The sequence below is a fragment of the Notechis scutatus genome, chromosome 2 (assembly GCF_049901735.1).
Source record: "Notechis scutatus isolate UNSWTSFEM ecotype Mainland chromosome 2, rNotScu1.2, whole genome shotgun sequence".
Lineage (NCBI taxonomy): Eukaryota > Metazoa > Chordata > Lepidosauria > Squamata > Elapidae > Notechis > Notechis scutatus.
In genome coordinates, this window is record NC_142010.1 from 56,324,776 (window position 1) to 56,347,822 (window position 23,047).

Genomic DNA, 23,047 nt, shown 5'->3' on the forward strand with positions numbered 1-23,047 from the left:
GCTTGGTGGGTGTGGCAGGGGAAGGATACTGTAAAATCTCCAGTCAGAGGTGGTATTTGCCGGTTTTCCGAACTACTCAAAATTTCCGCTACCGGTTCTCCATAACTGGTCAGAACCTGCTGAATACCCACCTCTGGGCTGGTTTAACCTCAAGTTTTAGGTGCTGCTACTGAGAAACAGCTGGATAACCATTTGTCTGAAATGGTATAGGGTTTCCTGCCTAAGCAGGAGGTTGGACTAGAAGCCACCTCTTGTTCCACCTCTTGTTGTTCTGTACAGTGCCATTGGGGATCAGCCTCCATGACCTGTAAACGGGAAATGAGCTGCTTCTCTTGACACAAACACAATGTTAAGGTTGATTTCAGTGGGTGGGGGAAGCACCAAGGCTTTGTAGATTAAAACCAGCACTTTAAATTGCACACCAAACTAAATACAGTGATGACTGATAGCGAACATCCAGGCCACAACATTTGGTACCAACTAAAGTTTCCTGATGAGCAGCCCCACATAACACATACTACAATAGTTTAAATTGCAGTGACAAGGGCAACAGTCGTAGTTCTGTCAGGGTTCCGATGCCCTAATTAATCATGAGCCTCGAACCAAGACAAGTTACAAGGTCCTCTTGTCTCAGGGATACCCTGAAGTGATGCTTTGAAGTTACTACTCCCCCTTTTGTTTTTGCCTGAGTTGTGTTGGAGTGATTGCTGTGCAAAGTTCCTCATGAGAATTTCATTGCTCACGTATAAAGAAGAGGCTTTGAAATAGTTTGCTTTGAAATGTTTCCAGATAGAAGCTAAGTCAGAACACTCCTACTGTTGGTGCATTTAATTGGGTATGAAGGTTATATCAAGATGCAAATGCCAGCTTCTAACTGTGTTTGCTTTATTCCAGCCATATCCAAGTATGAAACCTTTGGATTTAAAGTTGCCGTGATTTCTTCCATTGTGAGCTGTGCCATTATACTCCTGATGTCGATGGCTTTTGTAACCTGTTGTCTTATCAAGTGTATTAAGAAAAGTGAAAGAAGAAGGGCTCAAAGGTGAATCATATTTCTGGGTTTAGGCTGTTAATTGAAGTGGCTGTAAGATACAGCTGTTGCTCTACTTCTGCTTTTCTCTTAGTAACTGCTCATTTCCTGCTCCTGGCTGCAAATATAAACAGGAAGGTTCTGTATGTTCCATATGACCGCATCTGCCTTTTTAAAATAGAATTTATAGAAATACTCTTTGGTGTTTCTTTAGTTTTAGTTTAACTTTACAACAGTAAATCTATGAGGTTGAGTCTGGCAGAGAGCAGGGAATAATCTAGGAAAGTCTGTGGTCAAGTAAGAACTTATATCTCTTATATCAAGTAAGAACTATATCTCTCAGCCTCAGTCCAGCACTTAAGCATTGGCATTAAGCCATTAAAGTGGCATTAGGGTAGGAGAGTCACCATTCATGCATTTCCTCCTTCAAATCTAGGGAATGAAATTATCTTCCCTCTGGGCAACTGTTGTCTTGATACTGCGACTTTTCTCCTTTTTTTAATTTGTCAGAATTGTTCTGGAGTTGGGCAACCCTAGAATGTGCCCAATATATTACATACATACATGCAAATATACATACATACATAACATATATACAGTACATATTTATGAATGTTTTCCAACTACAATAATGCCTTATCATCACCCATGTTTACTGATATTTTTTTTAGCAAAAATACATTTTTTCTCCAAATGTTGTTAATATGATTCAAGATTAAGCTGTTCCAGGAGAGTTCTGGGCCAGCTTAATTTGAGAGACCAAGTTCACAATAATTTTTTGTTCTGCTGACTGCCAGGTTGGCAGCTTTTACAAGTCAATTAATGGAGGTGCTTGGCCATCTCTGTAGAATTTTCTAAAATGGCTTCCTCAGATTTCTGGTAAGGCAAAGACACAAACCTTTAGCCATAGGGGTTCACAATAATATGCCAAGGGAGATGAGGGGTTATTTAATTGTTAATTTAAGTACTTATGCATGCCTCTTGAATCCATTTCTCCCTTAAACCCAATCAGTCTCACAATTCCCATTCATACATAAATCCCAGTCCTTCGGTTCAATTTCCACAACAGGTACCATGCTGTTTTATTGCCGTTGTCCTCTAATGGCCATCATCTTTACCAACATTCCCTCCTCACTGTTATTGCTCCAATTGAAGGTCAAATTGGCACTGGTGCCAGTTGGTCAACCAGCTCCTGTTTTCTATTTAATCTTCCAATTTTTTTCTATCATACCCATTGGTCATTTGCATTCAATTGTGTTCCGCCCAAAATTCTCTCTGAACTTCCTGATTCACTCTCACCTTTGCTTTGAGTTCAGTGGCATTTTCCTTCAACATTCATCCTGCATATTCATTTCAAACCCAAAGATTCTTCTAGTCCAAATAATCCAGCTGCATGCCATCTTGATACCTTATCCTAATATTCTGGGAAATTGATTGTTCAGGGTTCTTTCCTATGTGGAGAGAATCCCATATATACAACTCACACATAGTGTACTGCAATTATTCAGAATTTCAGATGATTGTATAGAACAGAGGTCCCCAAACGTGGCAACTTTAAGACTTGCGGAGTTCAACTCCAGCTGGCTGGAGAATTCTAGGAGTTGAAGTCCACAAGTCTTAAAGTTTCCACGTTTGGGGACCCCTGATATAGAAAGATAGAATCAGGGGCAATGGGCACAATCTTGCATTTGCAATGAAGATGAAAAGGGACCTTCCACTAAATTGGAGAAAAGGTCAGTATTTTCATCACGCCTTTCTTAGCTTATTTAGGTTATATTGCATAAGGCCAGCATCATATAAAAGAGAGAGGTTAATGGGGGAGGGACTCATGACAGGCATGTGAATTGCAGAGACTGTCAGCCATCTCAATCTGGTCAGCTAGAAAAGAAAGACTCTCAAATCCATTGTTCAAAAAAGTACACTTTACTAAAGCCAACTGGTTACAAAGTAGAAAAGGTGGATCTGAGGTTTTGTGCCCAAAACATCTGGTTAACTCTTCCGTTCTCCCCCCCTCCCCCCCCCGTTATCTTAAACTTTCCAATTACATTCAAACCAATTGTTTTGGCAACGTCCCTGGCTTGGCAGGCTGGATGGTCTCACTTTCCATTCCATGACCTTGAAGTGGCCAGTGGCTCCCATGGGACTCCCAAAGGGAAGTTCCGACTCCCTTCATCCCAATGCCCCTTTACCTCCTCTCAGCTCCCTCCCCCCATTGCTTATGGCAGACTGGCATCTGGCAAAGTATGGCTGGTGTAGCAGGATGACAGTCTTGACAGAGACTTGATGTGATTTGCTATTTCAGATGCTGGACACATTTGCACAGTACACATCTGCTGTGATCTGTTGCAGATGATAACATGGCCTCTTTTTACAGGGATATGCAGTTCTGGTACCAGCTCAGAAGTGAAGAGCTAGAAAATATGCAAGCAGCGTACTTTGGTTTGAAAGGCAGGAACAACAACAACAACAACAAAAATATTAAAACCCAGGCGGAGTCTGATGGTGGTAGTAATGTGGCGTATGACAACCAAGGCTTCTGCAGGTAAGGAAGAGACCAATTGGTATTGTGCTGCATTTCCTGAGCAGTTTTTACAGGTGACTGGACAATCTACTTATCACACACATCTCAGCACTCTTTGTCATTTTTGTGTACAGCTCCATCTTGCAGAGTGCCTAAAAATGACTCTGTCATTCAAAGCTCTGTTGAATGTTCTGTTTTCCATACAAAACTATATTGTAAAATAAGCCTCTAGATCATTCTCAGAGTTGCTCCTTCAAGCCTTCTCTGCATTCCTTCCTCTAATTTAAAATGCACCACTGTAGTTATACTGTGTAGTTTTATTTATGATAATGCTACATAAGCTATAAAAGTTAAACTGCATCTCCAGTCACTCTGCAGATCAAAAATCAAGCTGCATATTATGCAGAGTGCATGGCATGTTAGTTTATCTTCCACATTTAATTTCATCCTTCCAGGAATGAAAGAAATGGAGAACGACCAACGTAGAAAATACTCAGCCTCTTTATTTGTCTGTGTAACAGCCAGTTGATGGTTAGTTTTCCTGCAGGGTATGTAATTATGGACCAAGAAGTTGTTCCATGCACACCAAAGATCATGGCATCAAACAGGAATAGGACCAAATTCACAGAGTTATTTGGATGATGGGGGAAAAAATAATCCAGTTTGATATTATCAGCTTTAGTGTTTTTCACTAGTGGTCCCAGGAGTATGACTCCCTTCCCATCATGCTGTAATAGGATAAAAAACCTATATCTCCCTTATCTTTAATTATACCTTTAAAATGATGTGAAGCTACAAGTTATGCATTAAATATAAATGTAATGTTTAACCCTAAACAAAGCCATCTGATGATTTGCCTTTGAAAGTAATCTTAGGCTGTTTGTAGTGTATCTGTTACTTAGCTAAATAAAAGTTCTCACGATTGGTAAAATGATTCCATTTTTAAAAAAATACTAAATATAAATAAAGGAACTGCTTCACTGCTGAAATTGTGCTGGGAAATTAAAACCCATTTTTGCTATTCCACCAAGATTGTTCCCTTTTAGAGAATCCAAAATCTAACACAGGTGCAATCCCCCCCCCCCCATATAGGAATGGAAATGTAACAGGACAAACTTTGCAAGAATTTTGTCTGTAACTACTTTATGCCACTTTGTCTCTACTTTGGAAGAAATCTGTTTAAAACTGAGCTGCATTAGCTGCTCCATCTTGCTTCTGATAATGGGAAAAGTTCTTGCTGCGGCACCCTTAATTTGTGAAGGTATTACTGCCGTTTTTCGCTGCTAGAGATAGAAAGAAAGCTAAGTGTAAAATGGCTGCTGTGCCTTGCAGTAACTTGCAAAGGTCAGAGCAGATAATATAATAATCTCCTGCTCCTGCTGTACGGCTATCCGAGTCTCCCTAAGAAGCCACTCCTATGTACCCCATTAGTTACTCCTGCCTTGTACTAGATCAGTTGGAGGATTTCCAGCATTCAATTATTCCTGCTGTAGTTTCCAGTCTACCCACCACTGGGCCAGAAATTGCCCTTGTAGAAGGACAAAGGAATCTCCTTATGGCCTCATTAATACCACTTTAGCTCCATAGGAAACAGTTTTATGCCATATCCAGCTCTTTATCCATCTAACCCAGCCTTGTCTCCACTAACCAGCAACACCAGTCTTTCTTATTCCTATCTAGCCTATCAATTCAAGGTGCCAGGGATTGAATTTATGATCTTCCCAAGGGGCAAACGAAATATTGTTTTACACTTACTTTTATTATCTGAGTTATAATGTACATTTCTAGTATAGTATATACCCTTTAGTAATAATCAATACCTTTATTTTTATCCGTTTTTTGCCTGGTAGTGGTACCTTGCAAAATCATTGTTACTAACAGCTCAAGGCAGATGTCTTCAGATGTCTTTTCAGAATTCCTAGAAGGTCTGAGATACTGATTTTTTTAAGTCTTCCAAATACAGGTTGCCCTTGACTTACAACCACAACAGAGCCCAGAATTTTGATCCTAAGTCATAATGGTTGTTAGTGTAAGTGAGTCACTGTGTGAGCTGACTCAATTTTATAACTGTTTCTATGACAACCATTAAGTGAATCACAATGTCAAGGTTCCAAGTAATAGGTCCCCAGAATAAAAATCTAAGGTATCCATTTTTCATCAAAGTCTATTTATTAGGACAGGAATCTTCAAACTTGACAGCTTTAAGACTTGTGGACTTCAACTCCCAGAATTCCTCCTCCAGTCATGTTAGCTCAGGAGTTCTGGGAGTTGAAGTCCACAAGTCTTAAACTTGCCAAGTTTGAAGATCCCTGTGTTAGGAACATATCAAATTTGCAAGACCTTGGTGTAATTCCGGCTCTGACCAGACCTTGTAATTACACCCATTAAAAGCAAAAGTTTGAAACTCCACCCCCCCCCCCAGTCACATTCTCCAATCAGCACACAGTCCCTCGGTCCGATGACTCCAAACTGCTCCTTCCGCCAGCTGCAGGCACCTTCTCAATTCCCATGGGAAAGAATGCCAACTAGCCATAACATTCCCCCTTATCTCTACAACCCCCCTTCCTTCCTGCTGCTAGAATGTGGTGAGCCTGAAGCACCGTTAAAATCCTTAGCAGAAACCCTAAAGAAAGTTAAGAAAAAAAGAATAGACAAAGGCTACAATAAAATATGGCTGCACAGATGTCAACTTCAGGGTCGACCCATAAGTCATTAAGCAAACCATGTGGTCATTAAGCAAATCTTGAATATGCCAATGGGTGGGGTTTTTTGCCACTTTCTGCTGGAAAATGGTTAAAAAGTCACAAATCACAGTCACGTGACCACAAGACACTGCAACCAGTCATAAGAGATTAAGAGCAAGCTGAGTGTGTGAGCTGTCTATCACTTACCACTTTGCTTGGCATATGATTGCTACTTTCTCCAATGAATGTCTGGCATATGATAGCAACAGTGACAAAGTATATCATCTCAAAGGAGTAGCATATGTGGCGCAGTGATTAGAGTGCAGTACTGCAAGCTACTTCTGCTGCAGCCAGCTGCCTACAATTTGGCAGTTCAAATCCCACAAGGCTCAAGGTTGACTCAGCCTTCCATCCTTCCGAGGTGGGTAAAATGAGGACCCAAATTGTTGGGGGCAATATGCTGACTCTGTAAACCACCTAGAGAGGGCTGTAAAGCACAATAAAGCGATATATAAGTGCTATTGCTATATGTCCATTCCTCTCTGCTAGCTGCTTCCTGCTTACTTTAATCCCAAAGTTTTTATGGTGGTGTGATGATCCCAGGACTATGGGGGCTGATTTTTTTTAAGCCAACTTGAGCCATTTAACCAATTAAAAAGGAATGGGCAGTCAGTAGAATCCCCAAGCTATGAATGGGCCCAGAATGTGACTAAACTCAAGAGAGTGAGACTGAAACTGGTGTTAAAACAGAGCCTTCCATCTTAACTTTAGGGTTAGTTTGGTTTATTTTATTGATCAGTCTCATGAGCTGCCCTAAGGATACCTTTGTCCCATGAACCAAAGCAAACAACATGCATTTTTTTTACTATATCTATTTCAGTAACACTGAAGAATTGTATATGGCACTCTCTCTATATCAATTGATATATTGCAATTGGTCCACTGGATTATGTGGAAAACGAACCTTGAAGCTGACAAATGAGATGCCAGTTTTGTGTGTCACTTAAGGGATATTGTATAATGAATTAGATAGAGTCAAATGATCCCAACACATAAATTGCTGTTAACAGTAAAGAGGAATGGCAGTAAAGAGGAATGATTGGAGTAAGAGCAATCTCAAAAAGGCCCATCATGTATAATGTAAGAAATCTAATTGGAAGACAATAAATTAGATGTCATTTTTGCACACTATTTCCTACATTCTTGTCCTCACACAACAATTGCTGTTTTTTTTTAACATAGTTATGCCTCTCTAAGCTAAGACAATGTGCCAAATAGCTAAATGCTCTGGAAACCTGTGCCAAGCTTTTATCCACCAAGGGCAATTCCTTTATTTATTCTGAAGAGAAAGAAGCTGTCAACTTTGAACATTAGACATTCCTCACATTTATCTTAATTTGCTTTAACAAACAGATAAAAGTTTCTTTTCCACTACTTGGATGTTCTTACAGCATCCTGCAAAGCAATGCCTTTTTTTAAAAAACATTGGGCCAAATACATCAGTAGCTTAAATGCTTTGCAATTGAAATCCTGTATGCTCAGAACAGGAATGTGTTTTTCAGATCCAAATAAACCTATTGCATGGATTCTTTTTTACATATGCTCCTTCTTTGTGAATTAATTTACAAATTCATGTGCAAGAAATTAATTTAAACCCTTTTTCTCAAATACTTGCCCACCCTTTTGTTACTACTACGTGATTTGGCTACCTTTAGATGTCAACATGTGAAGGAATCTTTAGAGTTTGGCAAAAATGTTTAATGAACAAGGGGCCCCTGGAGACCAGAAACAAACAGAAGTGTTCAGAAGGCCAAAAATGAAGTTATAACAAATAATGAAGCAATGCACTTTATTAAAAAAAAACAAAGGAGGTTAATCGCTGAACATTCATTCATTCCAATCAGCAGTGTAAAAGCTAACACAGAGATCTGAAGTAGTTAATAGTAGGCTATGAAGAATGCAGTATATTCAATTAAAGGAGAGAGGGGGACAAAAAGGGAGTTCAGAGAAGGGCGGGAAATAGATGATTTCGAGAAGCAATTTACTCTAATGGAGCTCACACAGAGTAAAACTATATAGGCAGAAAAAGCAGGAAAATCAAAGTAGAAACTAAACACACCAGAAGACTTTGTGCCAAATTGGGTGAGCAGTTCAATTTAAGGCCAAAAGAGTGAGGCATGCCAGCAAGCAAATAAGTCAGTAGCTTTTGAATTCAGCATTAATGGCTCTTGCCATAGTACAAAAAGGGCAGGAGGCTTAAAGGTGTGATGTTGAAACTGTGTCCACAGCAAAGAAGACAGAAAGTGTAAAGGGACTTGTTTGTACTGGCATCACTTTTCAGGGAAAGGCGGTACAAAGGGAGATTTCTGGACAGAAAGGAAGATAATTGTTTTGGGATAGGATAGGATAGAATTCTTTATTGGCCAAGTGTGATTGGACACACAAGGAATTTGTCTTGGTGCAGATGCTCTCAGTGTACATAAAAAGAAAAGATAGATTCATCAAGAATCATAAGGTACAAAACTTAATGATAGTCATAGGGTAAAAATAAGCGATCAAATCATACTAGGAAACAGTCGTAAGGATACAAGCAACAAACTTACAGTCATACGTGGGAGGAAATGGGTGATAGGAATAATGAGAAGATTAATACTAATAGTAATTAGCAAAGAATAAAAATAGTAAAGAGTTAAGTCAATATTTCCTGGAGATGCTGACCTGGATGAGCTTTCTTGCTGGGGTAAGGAGTTACCTAAGAAAGTGGATGGCACACCTAGCAATACAAAGGACAATACAAAGTGTGCTGCCTTCCCTGAACACCTGTTCAGGAATAGCAATTTTAAAGAGGGGACTAAAACAAAAAGGTCATTAGCTTAGGAATGACTATCTTCAGAGAAAGAGATGAGTGGTAAGGAAGGGTGATAGAAACTATTGTTAACAAAGAGAATCAAAATGTGATTGCTGAGTAATGGCATTGATTTGGTTAATCCTTTTTGTTTTTAGGATTGACATAGAGGAAAATACTCTGACAGAACCTTCTTCTTGCAGGATTATCTGGGGTGAATTTGAACCTGCCGATTTTAATGACTGATATGCAGTCATATGTGGTTTAAACGTTGGTTCTTATTAAATGGTGAAAGCCTGCAGGGAGGTATTGGGAGGTTAACCAGGATGACTGTGTAAGCATCTTCAGGATGGAAGTAGTATTATTGGCCTGGAAGAAGATGATGCATCCCCTCTTCAAGAAACCTTAACAGGCCTAGATAAGTGCCCCCTTAACAGGCCTAGATAAGTGTCAAATAGTCTCCAGCCTTCCCTTTTTTCCTGGAGCTCCTGAAATGATGATTGGTCAATGGAACTGAAGCAAGCAATGATTGCGATTCCAAGGCATGAAGGGCTGAAGATACCAATTCTCATTTTCCAATACAAACTTCTTTCCTCATACAGATAACCTCTTCTGTCATCACCGAACAGCACCTGGTAAAGATGGGTGAGACAAATCTTATCAGAGATCTAACCTGACCTCCTGAAAGAACTTAGACCAAGGGTCACCTGTGGCTCAAGGACTGCAGGATCATCATCCTGATAATTTCTTATATTTATGAAACAACATAATATACAGTATATAGTAGATCCATCCACCAAACTATGCAGTAGGTGAGCTACAAATGGGTTTCTGGTATGTAGATTTGCAAAATAAATGTTTGATTTTTCTAAAACACTGCATTCATAAAAAAAAAAAAGCTAAAGAATTTTGATGAAGGTTGTTGCTAGTTTATCTAGCTGAAATTCTAATAGGAAATGTCACTGGTTAGGTAATTTAATTGCTGGTTAAACTGCAAAAAGCCGATGGGTTTCATTAAGTATGATAGATTGTCTTCTGAGGATTGGTTGCACAGCTGCTATGTATCAATAGCAAAGAAAAATATTTTGGTTGGTTGGTTGGTAAGAGCTACTGTTAGGCTACCAGCCTAAGTATTTGCAGTTATTTTTAGATGTTGCTATCTCTGAAAGACTGAGATATTATATATTATGGGAGTCTTTAAAAGGTTAAATCAGGATGCTTTTAGCTGAGGATTGTAGTGAGAGAAAGTAGAGGATTGAATGAAAAGAAACACACTGAGCCTCCAGGAAAATTGCCACTGGGAAGAAAAAGAATAAACATTTGAAATGAAATGGGTTATTGCCTGTGGGAACTCACAAATAAAAAAAGCAATCCAAGGTGCAAATCTTCACTAGTTAAACTTGGAAATAAAACCACTAAATTTGGAGGGTTATCTATTTGAGTAGACTTATCAAGGGCTTTAAGATGCTACTGTATATTTTTTCTGCCACAAATTAACAATATACCTGGAAAAGGAAGTGCTTCATCAAAATGAGTGAAATTGGTTTAATATGTTTACTTAGCAGTAAAGATCTAAAGCAAGGGTCTCAAACTTGAACACATCATGTGATGTATTGCATCATGTGATTTTTTGCCTTTGCGGAGCCGGGGAGGGCGTGGCCTGCATGTGACGCATCCAGCCCATGGACTGCCAATTTGACAAGCCTAAATTCTAAAGCAAAGAAAGTAGATATTATCACCAGGCTCCAGTAAACAAAAATTTCCACTACAATAGATATTTTATTGATAAAATCAACTGCAAACTCTAGTAACACTGCATATTTGAATAAGTGGCATTAGACATCACAAAACTCACTGTTCTGATCCCCCAAATAATAACTGCTTCTGTTATCTCACTTTGTCAGTGTGATATCCATGCCATTTTTCTAAACTTGTGTTTCTCAACCGTCACAACTTTAAGATGTAGGGACTTCAACTCCCTAAGCATGCTGGCTGGGAAACTCTGGGAGTTGAAGTCCCTATATCTTAAAATTGTCCAGGTTGAGCAAGACTGATCTAAACGTATTTCACAGACAATTAGAACATTCTACAAATAAAAGGCATAGGCTCTGCTAATTCTAAAATTCTGCTTATACAGTTGTCGCAGTTCTACAGCTGGTTTCTAAAAGTCTTTCTTTCCTGATGTTCATCCCACCCTGGAATCGGTTTATTGTCTCTATATTTGAAAGCTTTATTGTATCCTAAGACTAAGAGAAATTCTATAACTATCTGCTGAGCAGTCCTTTTAAGCATAGTGTAGTTTCAGAATTAGCATATAGAATTGCAACCATTGACATATTTTGCTGATTTTTCTGATCTTTTAAAACACATTTAAATTACTATTCATCACCACATCTTGAGGCATCAAATACCACAATTTTCCCTCCCTCCCATCCTGCCTTCCTTTTCCACATCTTCAGTCAATCATTTATTTAACTTACACACAATTTTTGAAGGAATGCAAGTAATAGTTTTTAAAACAATAAAAGTAAACAGCAACAGCAACTAATTAACAGCAATATGTTGCAACTAATTATGCCATATATTAAAGAGACATCACAAACAAATCAACCTCCTCCAGGCTTGCTGGAAAGCCAGGAATCATAGAGTTAAAAAAGAATGTTGATCTAGATAGAAAGGCTGATATACAAGGATCCATAAGCAGTTTCACTAATGGGCTTTGGAGCTGGATGCCTGCCAAATCTTATTGGATTTATAGATTTAATCTATCTGTCCCCAATCTGGTGACCTCCAGACATTTTAAGTACAACTTCCATCATTCCCCCTCAGTGTGACTATTAGTAATAATAAACTGTATCTAGGAAGCATACTGGGGCTACTTAGATTTATTAGATGGTGTGCCTTTAAGATAGGATCAACTTTTCATTTTAAATATGTAGGATTTTTTTTCTGATGCTGCAGTCTATTATGGGCAATAACCAGGCTTCAAAACATTAGTCCCTTTTTGTATTTTTATGGATAGTTAGGAAACTGGGCTGGAAAATAATCTCACAGGAAAAGGACATATTTATTCTGTATTTTTGTGAGATTAAAAAATACAAAAACCACACAGCTGAAAATTGTTGGTTTTGTCACCCAATTTCAGTGGCATAATTGGGAAATAATCTAATGGTTGCAGAAGTTAGACTGGAGGGACCAACCCTGCTTTATCCTATATAGGGTTTGGGGTTTTCATATATAAGAATGGAAGACACATTGAAAATAATCTTAATTAAACATGCTCCAATACTTTATTCAAGTAGTTGGAATTCTAATTAAAAACATTAATGAGAAAGGTATACAATAAGATATACTACTCTGGTATGCCCTCCATTTTCTAATATAAAAGTATTCTTTTTTTTATTCTTTTGTTTTCTGTGCTCTGGTATTAATCTTATTTTTACAAACTAGCAACTTGTTTTTTTCCCCTTAATCCTCAATTAATACTTCTTTTTCAGGTTGTAGGACAAATTTATGTCCTTGACTATTTAAAAATTCTTTCAACCCCTATTCCTGTGGATAGGAATAGTCTTGAGGCCATAGAGAGCTCAGGGGAGTGGGAAAAATATTTCTTTGAAAGACCAGAAAGTATTAACAGTACTTGATTAGTTGGAGCAGCAGAATGGATCGATATAATGGAGTTTCCTGTGTTTGGATGACTTTGCTATCCAAGTAAGTAGATGGGACAGCAGCCCTCAACCTTTTGGGCATTAGGGACCAGTTCCGTGAAGAGATTTTTCTGCAGACTGAAAGGGGATGTGGCTTCATGTGGTGCTTGCATCCTGCAGATAGGGCTTCACTTGTTTGTGCGGCCCGGTTTCTGACATGCCGTGGCCTGGTGCTGGTCCATGGATGTGGGGGGGCAGGTGTTAGGGACCCTGAGATAGGAGACTTAGATAAATCATAGAATTGATATATGGCACTTCTATCCCTTCAGTGCGTTTTTCATGTTTGTTGTTGTTACTACTACTATTACTATTTTTTTTATTAAGGGAGGCTGTCCAACTCCAGTATGCCTCTGGACAACTTAGAGAAAAAACAATAGAAAAGAATCTGAAGCCTCTGGACAATTACTTCACTGTTTTACATCATACCAATTGTTAGTGAGGAGAATGTAGATTTCAAAACACCAGGAGAACGAAGAAAGGAAGTCCTTCTAGGTTCATGTACAATCAGTGTGGAATATTTTTTTTTAATTTGTCAAGCATGTATTAGATTACAAATATAATTGGAACATGATTATGATTACATGAAATAGGTATGAATAAAAGGTGACATTAGGAAAGGGAGGGGAGGCACGTTGGTGCTCTTATGCATGCCCCTTACAGGAATGGGGCGACGTCAACAGTAGACAGTCTAAGGTTAAAGTTTTGGGGGTTTGGGGAAATATGACAGAGTTATGAATATGACAGAGCTGAAAGTAAATAGCAAATCTCTATGCCTGTTTCTAAAATGAGGAGAAATGATATACAGGAAAAAGGACTATATGATATAATATAATACTACTGTATTAGGACTTGTTTTAATTACACTTTGTATATCCCCTTGATTTTTTGGGATACAGAGTAGCATAAAACTATTTTGAATTAAAAGATAAATCAGTGATTTTCAGGTTGTTCTGCAGTTAATCATTTCAGTCTAAATAATTTCCTTTTGGTGAAGACGACAAAGTCAAACAATATAAAGTGATGTAATTCTGTTTTCTTTATATAGTATTATGCTGTTGCAAACATTGTGTTCCCCTGTGCATGATTTTCTCATAAAGAATCTATTACTGCCACTAAAATGTATATTTTGAAACAAGAATTTTTGTTCCACTCCCTTTTGGAAGAAATTTATTTGCAAAGCTATTTTTAAATCTGTCAGGAAATATATGGCCACACTTATAATGTCTTAACTGTGTGGGGATTTTTTTTATTGCTAGTGTTATTAACATTATTATCCCTTCTGGCAAAAAGCAATAATAACAAAGGAAAATTAAGGAGATTTTTCTGAATGCCATTGGAGCTTACTGTATTATTATTATTTTTTTTAAAAAAGGAAGAGCAATGCAAAATAAGACCAAAACTACAGACACCAATCAAACTGTCAAAATATACAGCTGATTCTACAAGTGAAGTCTACATGTAAATACAGTTATTCATATGCATTTGTAGGAATAAAAATGTGTATTTATGTACATATGCACCCTGTTGTTGTATAATTTGCACCTGATACATTCCTTATAAACTAAAATACTTCAGAATTTAGAAGCACAAAGAAGTCATCCCTCTGTTGAAATGATAGCCCTTACTTACTGTACTTTCAAATTTACATTCCTCACGGATGTGTTCCAAAACAGGGCTGCTAAAAGCCGTAGTCATTGTTTGATTGCTGTAAGCTAAATAAAAGGTGAAAAATTAATTTCATCAGGGTTGCTCCTTCCAGTTTCACAGAATCTGTGACTGAGTTGCCATTTGCAAGAGAATAATGAAGCTAAAGTGAGTTGGAATATTCATAAAATGTACCACCTCCAGAAATCTGCTATATGATCGATCAAATTCCCATTAGAGTTGTTTCCACATTTCCAGGTAACATAGACAGTCACTTTGATTTAATGATTAAGCCACCAGTTAGAAACCAGGTGAGTTCTAGTCCCATTTTAGGCATAAAAACCAGCTGAGTGACTTTGGATCACTTAGTCTTTCTCAACATAGCTCATCTCACAGGACTGTTGAGGCAGAAGAATAAAAGGAAGGAGCATTAGGCTTTTTGCCACCTTAAATTATTTACACAAATAATAACAGTGGGAGAAAATAATCTATATTTAATCTAATCATTTATACTCTTGTAACATCTGTCACGGTGATCCAGAATCACCAATGTGAAAGTAAAATGAGCACACACAAAATTCACTCATAGTATAGTGGGCTCTAATAATAATTTGATCATTTAATTGATCAAATTATTAGTGATATGTATTCTGATAGAAATAATTTGTTCAAGGAGACTTCTTTGGAATTCTGTAAATGTGGGATGTGAGAAATCTTCAGTAATTGTTGCCATTAAAAACATTGTGATGTTTTAATAGCATTCCTAGAGATAATTGATTTTTCCCAGGCTCGACTCTGTTCACAATTATGGTTTATTTTTATAAAAATCAAACTTGAGTCAAGATAATTTGATTTAGATAAATGAAGTTTTATTGAGATTTTAAGGTACAGTTTTTAATGACATTTATTCAATGTCTACTAGTGTTTTAAGCCTAACGTGTAATTATTTCAATAATTTCTTTTGTTTTACTATGGCAAAAATATTCTACCTGCTGTTTCTTTGACATAAAACTTCAAAGAATATTCTAGAGAAGTGTCTTTCAGACTTGGCAACCTAATGTTGGCTAAGGCATTCTGGGGGTCGAAGTCCACACATCTGAAAGTTGCCAAGTTGGAAAATCAACTGTGCACAATCAGTTTACAGAAGGTTTGGTGGCTGGATTTTTTAAATCATTTGTGTCTGAGGGAACTTTCTATTTGAATTACTATTGCCTTCTGCCAGACCTTAAAATTGAAAATGATCTTCTATACCTTCCAGAAGCTAGGAATCAGAGACAGACGTAGCTAACAACCACACCTTTCCCTTCAAATTATATTGTACATCCTTTCCTCTCTTGTTGGCCTTTCAGTTTCACTTCTGACTTTTATTGCTTTGTAAAAATCCAGAGCTCTATCCAATGTCATTAATCCATTAATACAATGTCAGAAGCACAAAGTGTGGTATTCGGTGAATTATTTCCTATAATTGCTCTTGCATAGCTTCAACTCTCCCTAAGGCCATTGCAAAAGTGGTGTTTGAATGTCAGAAACAATAAATTAATAGAATTCCAAGGAATCCAAGTGAAGAAAGTGCCATAAAGAAGGCTGTGTAGATGTGGATTATGCAAAAGTTTCTTTCCAGTAAAGGTCAGTGTGAAGACTGCAAAGCTGGTATACAGTGCAGTTGAGAATAGACTTTCTAGTTTTTGATTCTTGGGTCATTGAATGGGAAAGTGGCAGAACTCCCACATGGAAGCATCAGGGTGCTAAGGGAGGGAGGAGGATGCTGCAGAGAGTTGCAGGAGGCAGTGGGAAGGCCATACTGCAAGCTATGTGTGAATCCAGACTAGGCTTTGAATGCCCAGCACGAGCTGAGTGCAATCAGAGGGAGAGCTTGGTTGGCTCAGCAGAGCATGCATGAAGCTAGAAAGAAGTTGAGGGAGAACTTGGAAGGCCCAGGGCAGGCTGCATGGGAGTTGGGGAGACACTGAGCCAGCAGAGATTGCACAAAAATGGGAGGATGCTACAGGTGGAAATGACTTATCAGAGCAACTTCTGATCTTTCCTGCTGGATTCCCCATTGACTTTGCTTGTGAGAAGCTAATGGAATATCAAAAATGATTATCATAGGCCATAGCTGTCTGAGATGTCATATTTGCAAGCTAGGCATCAAAGGACCTCTATTACCATTCCAGTGCCAAAGAAGCCCTCCATCAAGGAACTGAATGACTTCAGACCAGTTGTTCTAACATCTGTAGTTACGAAAAGCCTTGAAACACTAGTGCTGGCCCACCTGAAAACCATCACGGATCCGCTGTTAGACTCCTTGTAGTTTGCCTACCGAACATATAGATCAGCAGATGATACTGTTAATATGGCTCTGCACTACATCCTACAACATCTTGAATCTCCAAAGGCCTCTGCAAGGATCCTCTTTGTAGACTTCAGCTCAGCATTCAATACCATCATTCCAGATATTCTTCTAAGTAAATTAAACCAACTAGCGGTACCTGACCAAACTTGTAAATGGATCATAAGCTTCCTAACAGACAGGAAGCAGCAGGTGAAGCTAGGTGGAATCACATCCTGTACAATCAGCACAGCCCTCCCCCCCCCCCAGGCTGTGTGCTCTCTCCACTTCTCTCTATATACCAGTGACTGCATCTCAAAAGATTTATCTGTTAAAGTACTGAAGTTTGCAGATGATACAACAGTGATTGGTCTTATTTGAGACAACGAGGAATCTGCATACAGATGGGAGGTTGAACACCTAGCTTTGTGGTGCAACCAGAATAATCTTGAACTAAACACAGTCAAAACCACAGAAATGATGGTACGTTTTAGCAGAAACCCTCCTATACTACCACCTGTTACAATCCTAGACAACAGTAGAGACCTTCGAGTTTCTAGGTTCTATCATATCTCAAGACTTAAAATGGACACCTAACATCAAAAATGTCATCAAAAAACCACAAGAATGTTCTTTCTGCACCAACTCAGAAAGCTCAGGCTGTCCAAAGAACTGTTGATACAGTTTTACAGAAGAATTATTGAATTTGTCATCTGCACCTCTGCAGCCAAACAAGAGAGACACAGACTTCAACAGATAATTAAAACTGTAGAAAAACAATTGCTACCAACCTTCCTTCCATTGAAGAACTGTATACTCCATGAGTCAAAAAGAGGGCTGTGAAAATATCTACAGACCCCTCACATCCTGGACATAAACAGTTTCCTCAAAATAATGTTATAGAGCATTGCACACCAGAACAACTAGACACAAGGACAGTTTTTTCCTGCATGCCATCACTCTGCTAAACATCTAATTCCCACAACAGTCAAACTATTTACTAAGACTGTATTACTATTATTCTCATCCTTCCTATTACCTGTCTCCTTTCTACTTATGACTATAACCTTGTTTACAATTTATATATCATTTAGTTTCCTAGTATGATTTTGATTGCTTATTTAGTATCCTATGACTATCACTAAGTGTTGTATCTTATGATTCATATTGAACGTACTTTTGATGACTATGATCATGATTTATCACTTATATCTTTTATGTACACTGAGAGCTTATGCACCAAAGACAAATTCCATGTGTCCAATCACAATTGTCCAATAAAGAATTCTATTCTGTTCATCCAGTAATACAGTTAACAAGCTTGTATGTATGTATGTATGTATGTATGTATGTATGTATGTATGTATATGTGTATGTATGTATGTGTATGTATATGTATGTATTTATTTATTTGCTGGTTAATGTTTTAAAATTGTCAAACATCTCTTGGCTTTATGTCATTTCAGGGAATAAAGTTTATGATTTTAAGTACTTCTACATGAACATAACTGCAATTGATTGTACTTTTTGATATTCTTTTATTGTTTTTTTAATCAAACAGTACACATCTGGTGTGTAGACTGATTTTAAATTAATGCAACTATTGTTGAATAGTTTTGTAATTATTCATGTTACAAAAATATTAACTATGTATTTTACATTCTTACTTGTGCTTTTAATTTCAGAAGCCAGGCAAAATTGCAAAACTGTAGCTAAATTAAACCAAAACTATTGGTTTTTCTCCTCCAAGTAAATAAAAAGAATGCCTCTTCTTTGTTTTTCAGCTTCAAAGAAGACTGGATTAGAGACATGGCACAAACACGCTGTTCTGGAGAATGTGACTTACAAAATAAATCGGCAAAAACCAGTAATGCATTTGGTAAACATTTGGCCCCTGGACATAGTGGTGGTATACAGAGCATCCATACAGTACATGCGGTAGACGTTTACGGGCAGGATACAGATATCCTTGGAAAACTGCATACTCACTTACCTGGATAAACAGCCTCCAACCGTTAAAAGTTGTCCTGGACCAAAGGAAATTGTGAATACACATGCTTACTGAATGTGCCTTAAAAACAACATAAAAATAAATGTCTGCCCCTCATGTATCTGTTGCGGTAAATGTTTGACTATAGCTATAATTTATCAAATTGCCCAAAATATGGAAAATTAAATTCAGTGTCACAAAAAAGCAAAATAAAATGCATTTTTATATTTACTAGGGCAGCGCATGCTTAAAAAACAATTAAGAAGAAATTACTTGGATTTGCACAAGCACAGCAGCACCTCCTTTCATTAAAGAAGCAAAACTTACTCCAGGTGAGCTTCAGTAAATAGGTGCTGCTGCTTTAATGAACGGGAGAGAGGCTGTACTCTGTTCCAAAGGACTTTGGAATTATTTTGATGTTTGTGCGCACCTACAATTTAATATCAAACTACCATTTCTGCACTTCGCTCAAAAAATAAAAAAGGGATGACATCAAGAAAGGAATTGTATATTGTTTTATGTGCTTCAATGTTGGCTCTTACCAGTTTGTACCTTTTCTGCATGTGAAAATCCTGATGATAGTGAGGATGAATTCAGAACTGCAAATTTAGTTTACCTTCTCTTTTTATAGATATAGATATATATATATAATGTATTTTTGCACAATAAGAAGAAACTGAAATAAATATATATTTTAATGAGAAATTGGTCAAGCAAACATGTTGCTTCAGTGTCCGGATTGCATTATAATCTTCCATTCCAGGTCCTTTAACATGTGTCCAGACTATTTGAGCTGTGGTGGTGCAAATGGTTAGAATGCAGTATTGCAGGCTAATTCTGCCGTCTGCCAGCAATTCAATCCTGACCGGCTCAAGGTTGATTCAGCCTTCCATCCTTCTGAGGTCGGTAAAATGAGGACCCAGATTGTTGGGGGCAATATGTTGACTCTGTAAACCACTTAGAGAGGGCTGTAAAGCTCTGTGAAGTGGTATATAAGTCTGAGTGCTATTGCTATTGTTAGGAGAGCTTCGGTACCACTTTTCCATTTATTGAATGTCACAGCAGCTAATGTAAAAATAAAGTGAAATTCTTTTGAAAACAAAAAAGCAAGTTCAAGTGTAACAACCTAATTTCAAAGCAAATAAGTGAAAAAAGCTGCCATATCAATCAATTGAAACTGAAATTACCCACTGGTGGCTTTAATAAAAAAAATCATAGGGTGCCTAAAAGGGATAAAATCAAAGTTATGTGAAAAAGAGAGAATGGCTTATTTTTTTAATAGCCATGCAATTATCCTTTGAAGCACAGCTTCTGATGATTATCTTAATAGAGGAGCTGATTTGTTCTTATAAGTATAAGAACGAAGATTACGAGAGAATAACAATTCTGAGATACCACCCTCTGATTCTTAAAAGTATTCAATGGTAATGAATTCTAACAAGTCAACAATTTAAAAAAATGCAATAATGGACAATACAAAGAAAAAAGTATGGCAAGGATGACAAAAAAGGAAAGGAAAATCCATACAATCGGGGGGGGGGGGGAGGTCATTCACTATTTATTTATTAGGTTTTTATCCTGTTTTATATTATTTTATAACTCAAGGTAGTGAGAACACCTAATACTATTCCTTCCTCCACCACAACCCTGTGAGGTGGTTTGGGCTGAGAGAGAGTGACTGGCCTAAAATCACCCCGCCAGCTTCATGCCTAAGGCGAGACTAGAACTTACAGTCTCCTGGTTTCTAGGCTGGCACCTTAACCACTACATGAAACTGACTCTCACTAATGCTAATGCTAACTCATCCTCATGAAAGCCCTGGACCAAAGGTTCTAGTAGAGGTGTTGTCCAAAGTCTCAATGTCACATGGAACAGGGTTTTTAGACTGTTCCATGGAACCTAAGATTCTTAAAGAGCTTGATGAATTCCATGAGAGTCTAATGACAAAATGAAGAAATTCATTTAGAATCATAGCATCATAGGACTGGAAGAACTTTGGATGTCTTTTAGTCCATCCCCTGTCCAAGGCTAGAATCCTTAATGCCATCCAGGACAAATGATTATCCAATTTCTTCTTGAAAACCTCCAGTGATGGAGCATGCACAACTCTGGAGGAAAGCTTGTTCCATTAGATGTTCTCTTTAGCCTTCTCTTCATTAGTCTAAACATATCTAATTCTCTTAACCATTTATTATATGATTTAGCCTCCAGGCTCTTCTCTGCACATTTTCTATGGCCTCAGCATTTTTTCTGTATTGTGTGTTAATTTACATATGATTTTGCAAATATTTTGGCAGCCTAATCATAAGAAAAAGCATACTCTAAACGCAGTAATAGAAGGAACAAGCATAAAAGAAGTATCAAAGATCAAATATCTAGGATCATATACAATGCAATAAGGCAAACCAAGAATTGGGACACTTTGCTCCACTCCTACAACATAAGGCAGTACCAATCAGCACAAAGAAGCATCTCGTATAAGGCCTACTCATCCCCACCCTATGTGACCAGGGCCAAACATGGACATTTACAACAAAACATGAACAAAGTTAGTCACCACGGAAATGAGATGTTTGAGGAAAGCTGCCAGAGTGGCCAGATGAGATAAAATCAGAAATGGGACCATAAGAGAAAGAATTGGCATAGAACCAATCTTAAACTATACACAAAAACAGCAAATAAAGTGGTTTGCTCACCTGAAAAGGATGTCATGGGAGTCCTACACTGAACAAGGCATATACAAAAAGAGAAGGTCAAAGAACACAAGGCAGTTCCGGAAGAAGATGGAGAAGCAACATCAAAGCACACTACAACAGCATCAGATAACAATGGTTGAGGCTGCCAGAAGAGCAAGAGCCAAAACTTTGTTTCTCCCCTGACACCTGAAATGGTAAAAGAGGAAGTAAAGAAGTCATAGCTAGTAACTTTTTTAAAAAAGTTTTACGGAATTTGAACATCAATATTCTGCACTAAAGTGTTGCAGCTATTAATAACCATCTTGCAGATGTTGTGCCTCCAAGCCGAGACTGATTCCTGACAATTTCCTGGACATGTCCCTGTAGTTTTTTTTTTTTTTTTAGCAAGATTTCAAAAGCAGTTTGCTCTTACATTCTCTCTAGGGCTGAGAGAAAGTGACTGGCTCAAAATCTCCCAGCTGGCTTTCTAGCTAAGGTGGGACTAGAGCTCATGGTCCCCTATTTTCTAGCCTGATAACTATTACATCAAACATATTGTTGATAGGGGATGACAAAAATGCAGAAAGACTACAAAAATAATGGGATTTTCATGTTTCAACTCCTTGTTGCCTAGCTACTACTATATGCATCTTGTACATATAGCAGAGAAAACAGGAAGAGGCAAAAACTAGCAAACTAGCAACAGAGTGAAGGCAGATAAGGCTTAAGGAAGTGGCTGCTGGTGCTTCATAATGCGTTTTGTTGTTCACCATGTGGTCCCAAAAAGAGCAATAAACATTTTCAGCTAGAGAACAATCTCTATCCCTATCAGAGACAGAAATGCACGAAAATAAGTAATACAGCATATTCCTATTAAACCCTTTAAAAAAAAATCCAAAATAGAAATAATAACACCAACAATAACCAGAAAAAACAAAGATACCAAGCCTTGGGAAAGCAGTAGATTTACAGAAGGAATATTATTAAAACACTAAGATTTAATTTAAGCAATTTGGTCCTGCAAAGTACAAGGTGCTTTATTAAGAAATTGCACCCAGACAATTTGGTGATGATTATCTTCCGTTTCTTCTGTTTATGATAATGATATCCCTGGAGCTTTAATTATTGCTCATGTAAGAAATTATGTATCATTTAAAAAATGCATAAGAAAAATGGAAAGAGATGAGTAAACCCAGCAAACATATAAACTAACACATTAAGAGAATTATAGTCTTCCCGTTTTTATCAGTTAATGAATTAGAGCAGGCTGTCTTGTAGATTGCTTTAATGTGCAAAAGAGCATGCAGTTCTAGCCATATGGTTCTTCCAGTTTTACCTCTAATCATCTAGTAGTAACAATCATCAATAATATGTGCACTTTCGATACTTCCACTGCCCCAGCTTCTACTCAACCTGTTTTAGTGGGCGAATCTTGTTTGCATGATATAACAGTATCACGCGAGACAGGAAATGATCACAAGTAACAGTATTATTAAGAGCCTTCTGTTTTTATCAGGCTAACCTAGACAATTTTAGAATCAAAGCTAGACACACATTCAGAGTAAAACTCTGAAGGAAATGCTTATTACAAACTCAAGCAATAAGATGTTCAATACTCCCTA

The 23,047-nt window shown here is 37.7% G+C and overlaps 1 protein-coding gene across 1 annotated transcript in view; it reads left to right on the forward strand.

The window, feature by feature from the left end:
- The window catches only part of SUSD3 (sushi domain containing 3), a 57,355-nt gene extending 38,111 nt beyond the window's left edge, over nucleotides 1-19,244 (forward strand). Inside the window, exons 3-5 of the mRNA XM_087954787.1 lie at nucleotides 895-1,042; nucleotides 3,405-3,572; nucleotides 18,545-19,244. Coding sequence (XP_087810913.1) covers nucleotides 895-1,042; nucleotides 3,405-3,572; nucleotides 18,545-18,761 — 533 coding nt within the window. The 3' untranslated portion in view covers nucleotides 18,762-19,244. The remainder of the gene's footprint in view (nucleotides 1-894; nucleotides 1,043-3,404; nucleotides 3,573-18,544) is intronic.
- The last annotated feature ends 3,803 nt before the right edge of the window (nucleotides 19,245-23,047 follow it).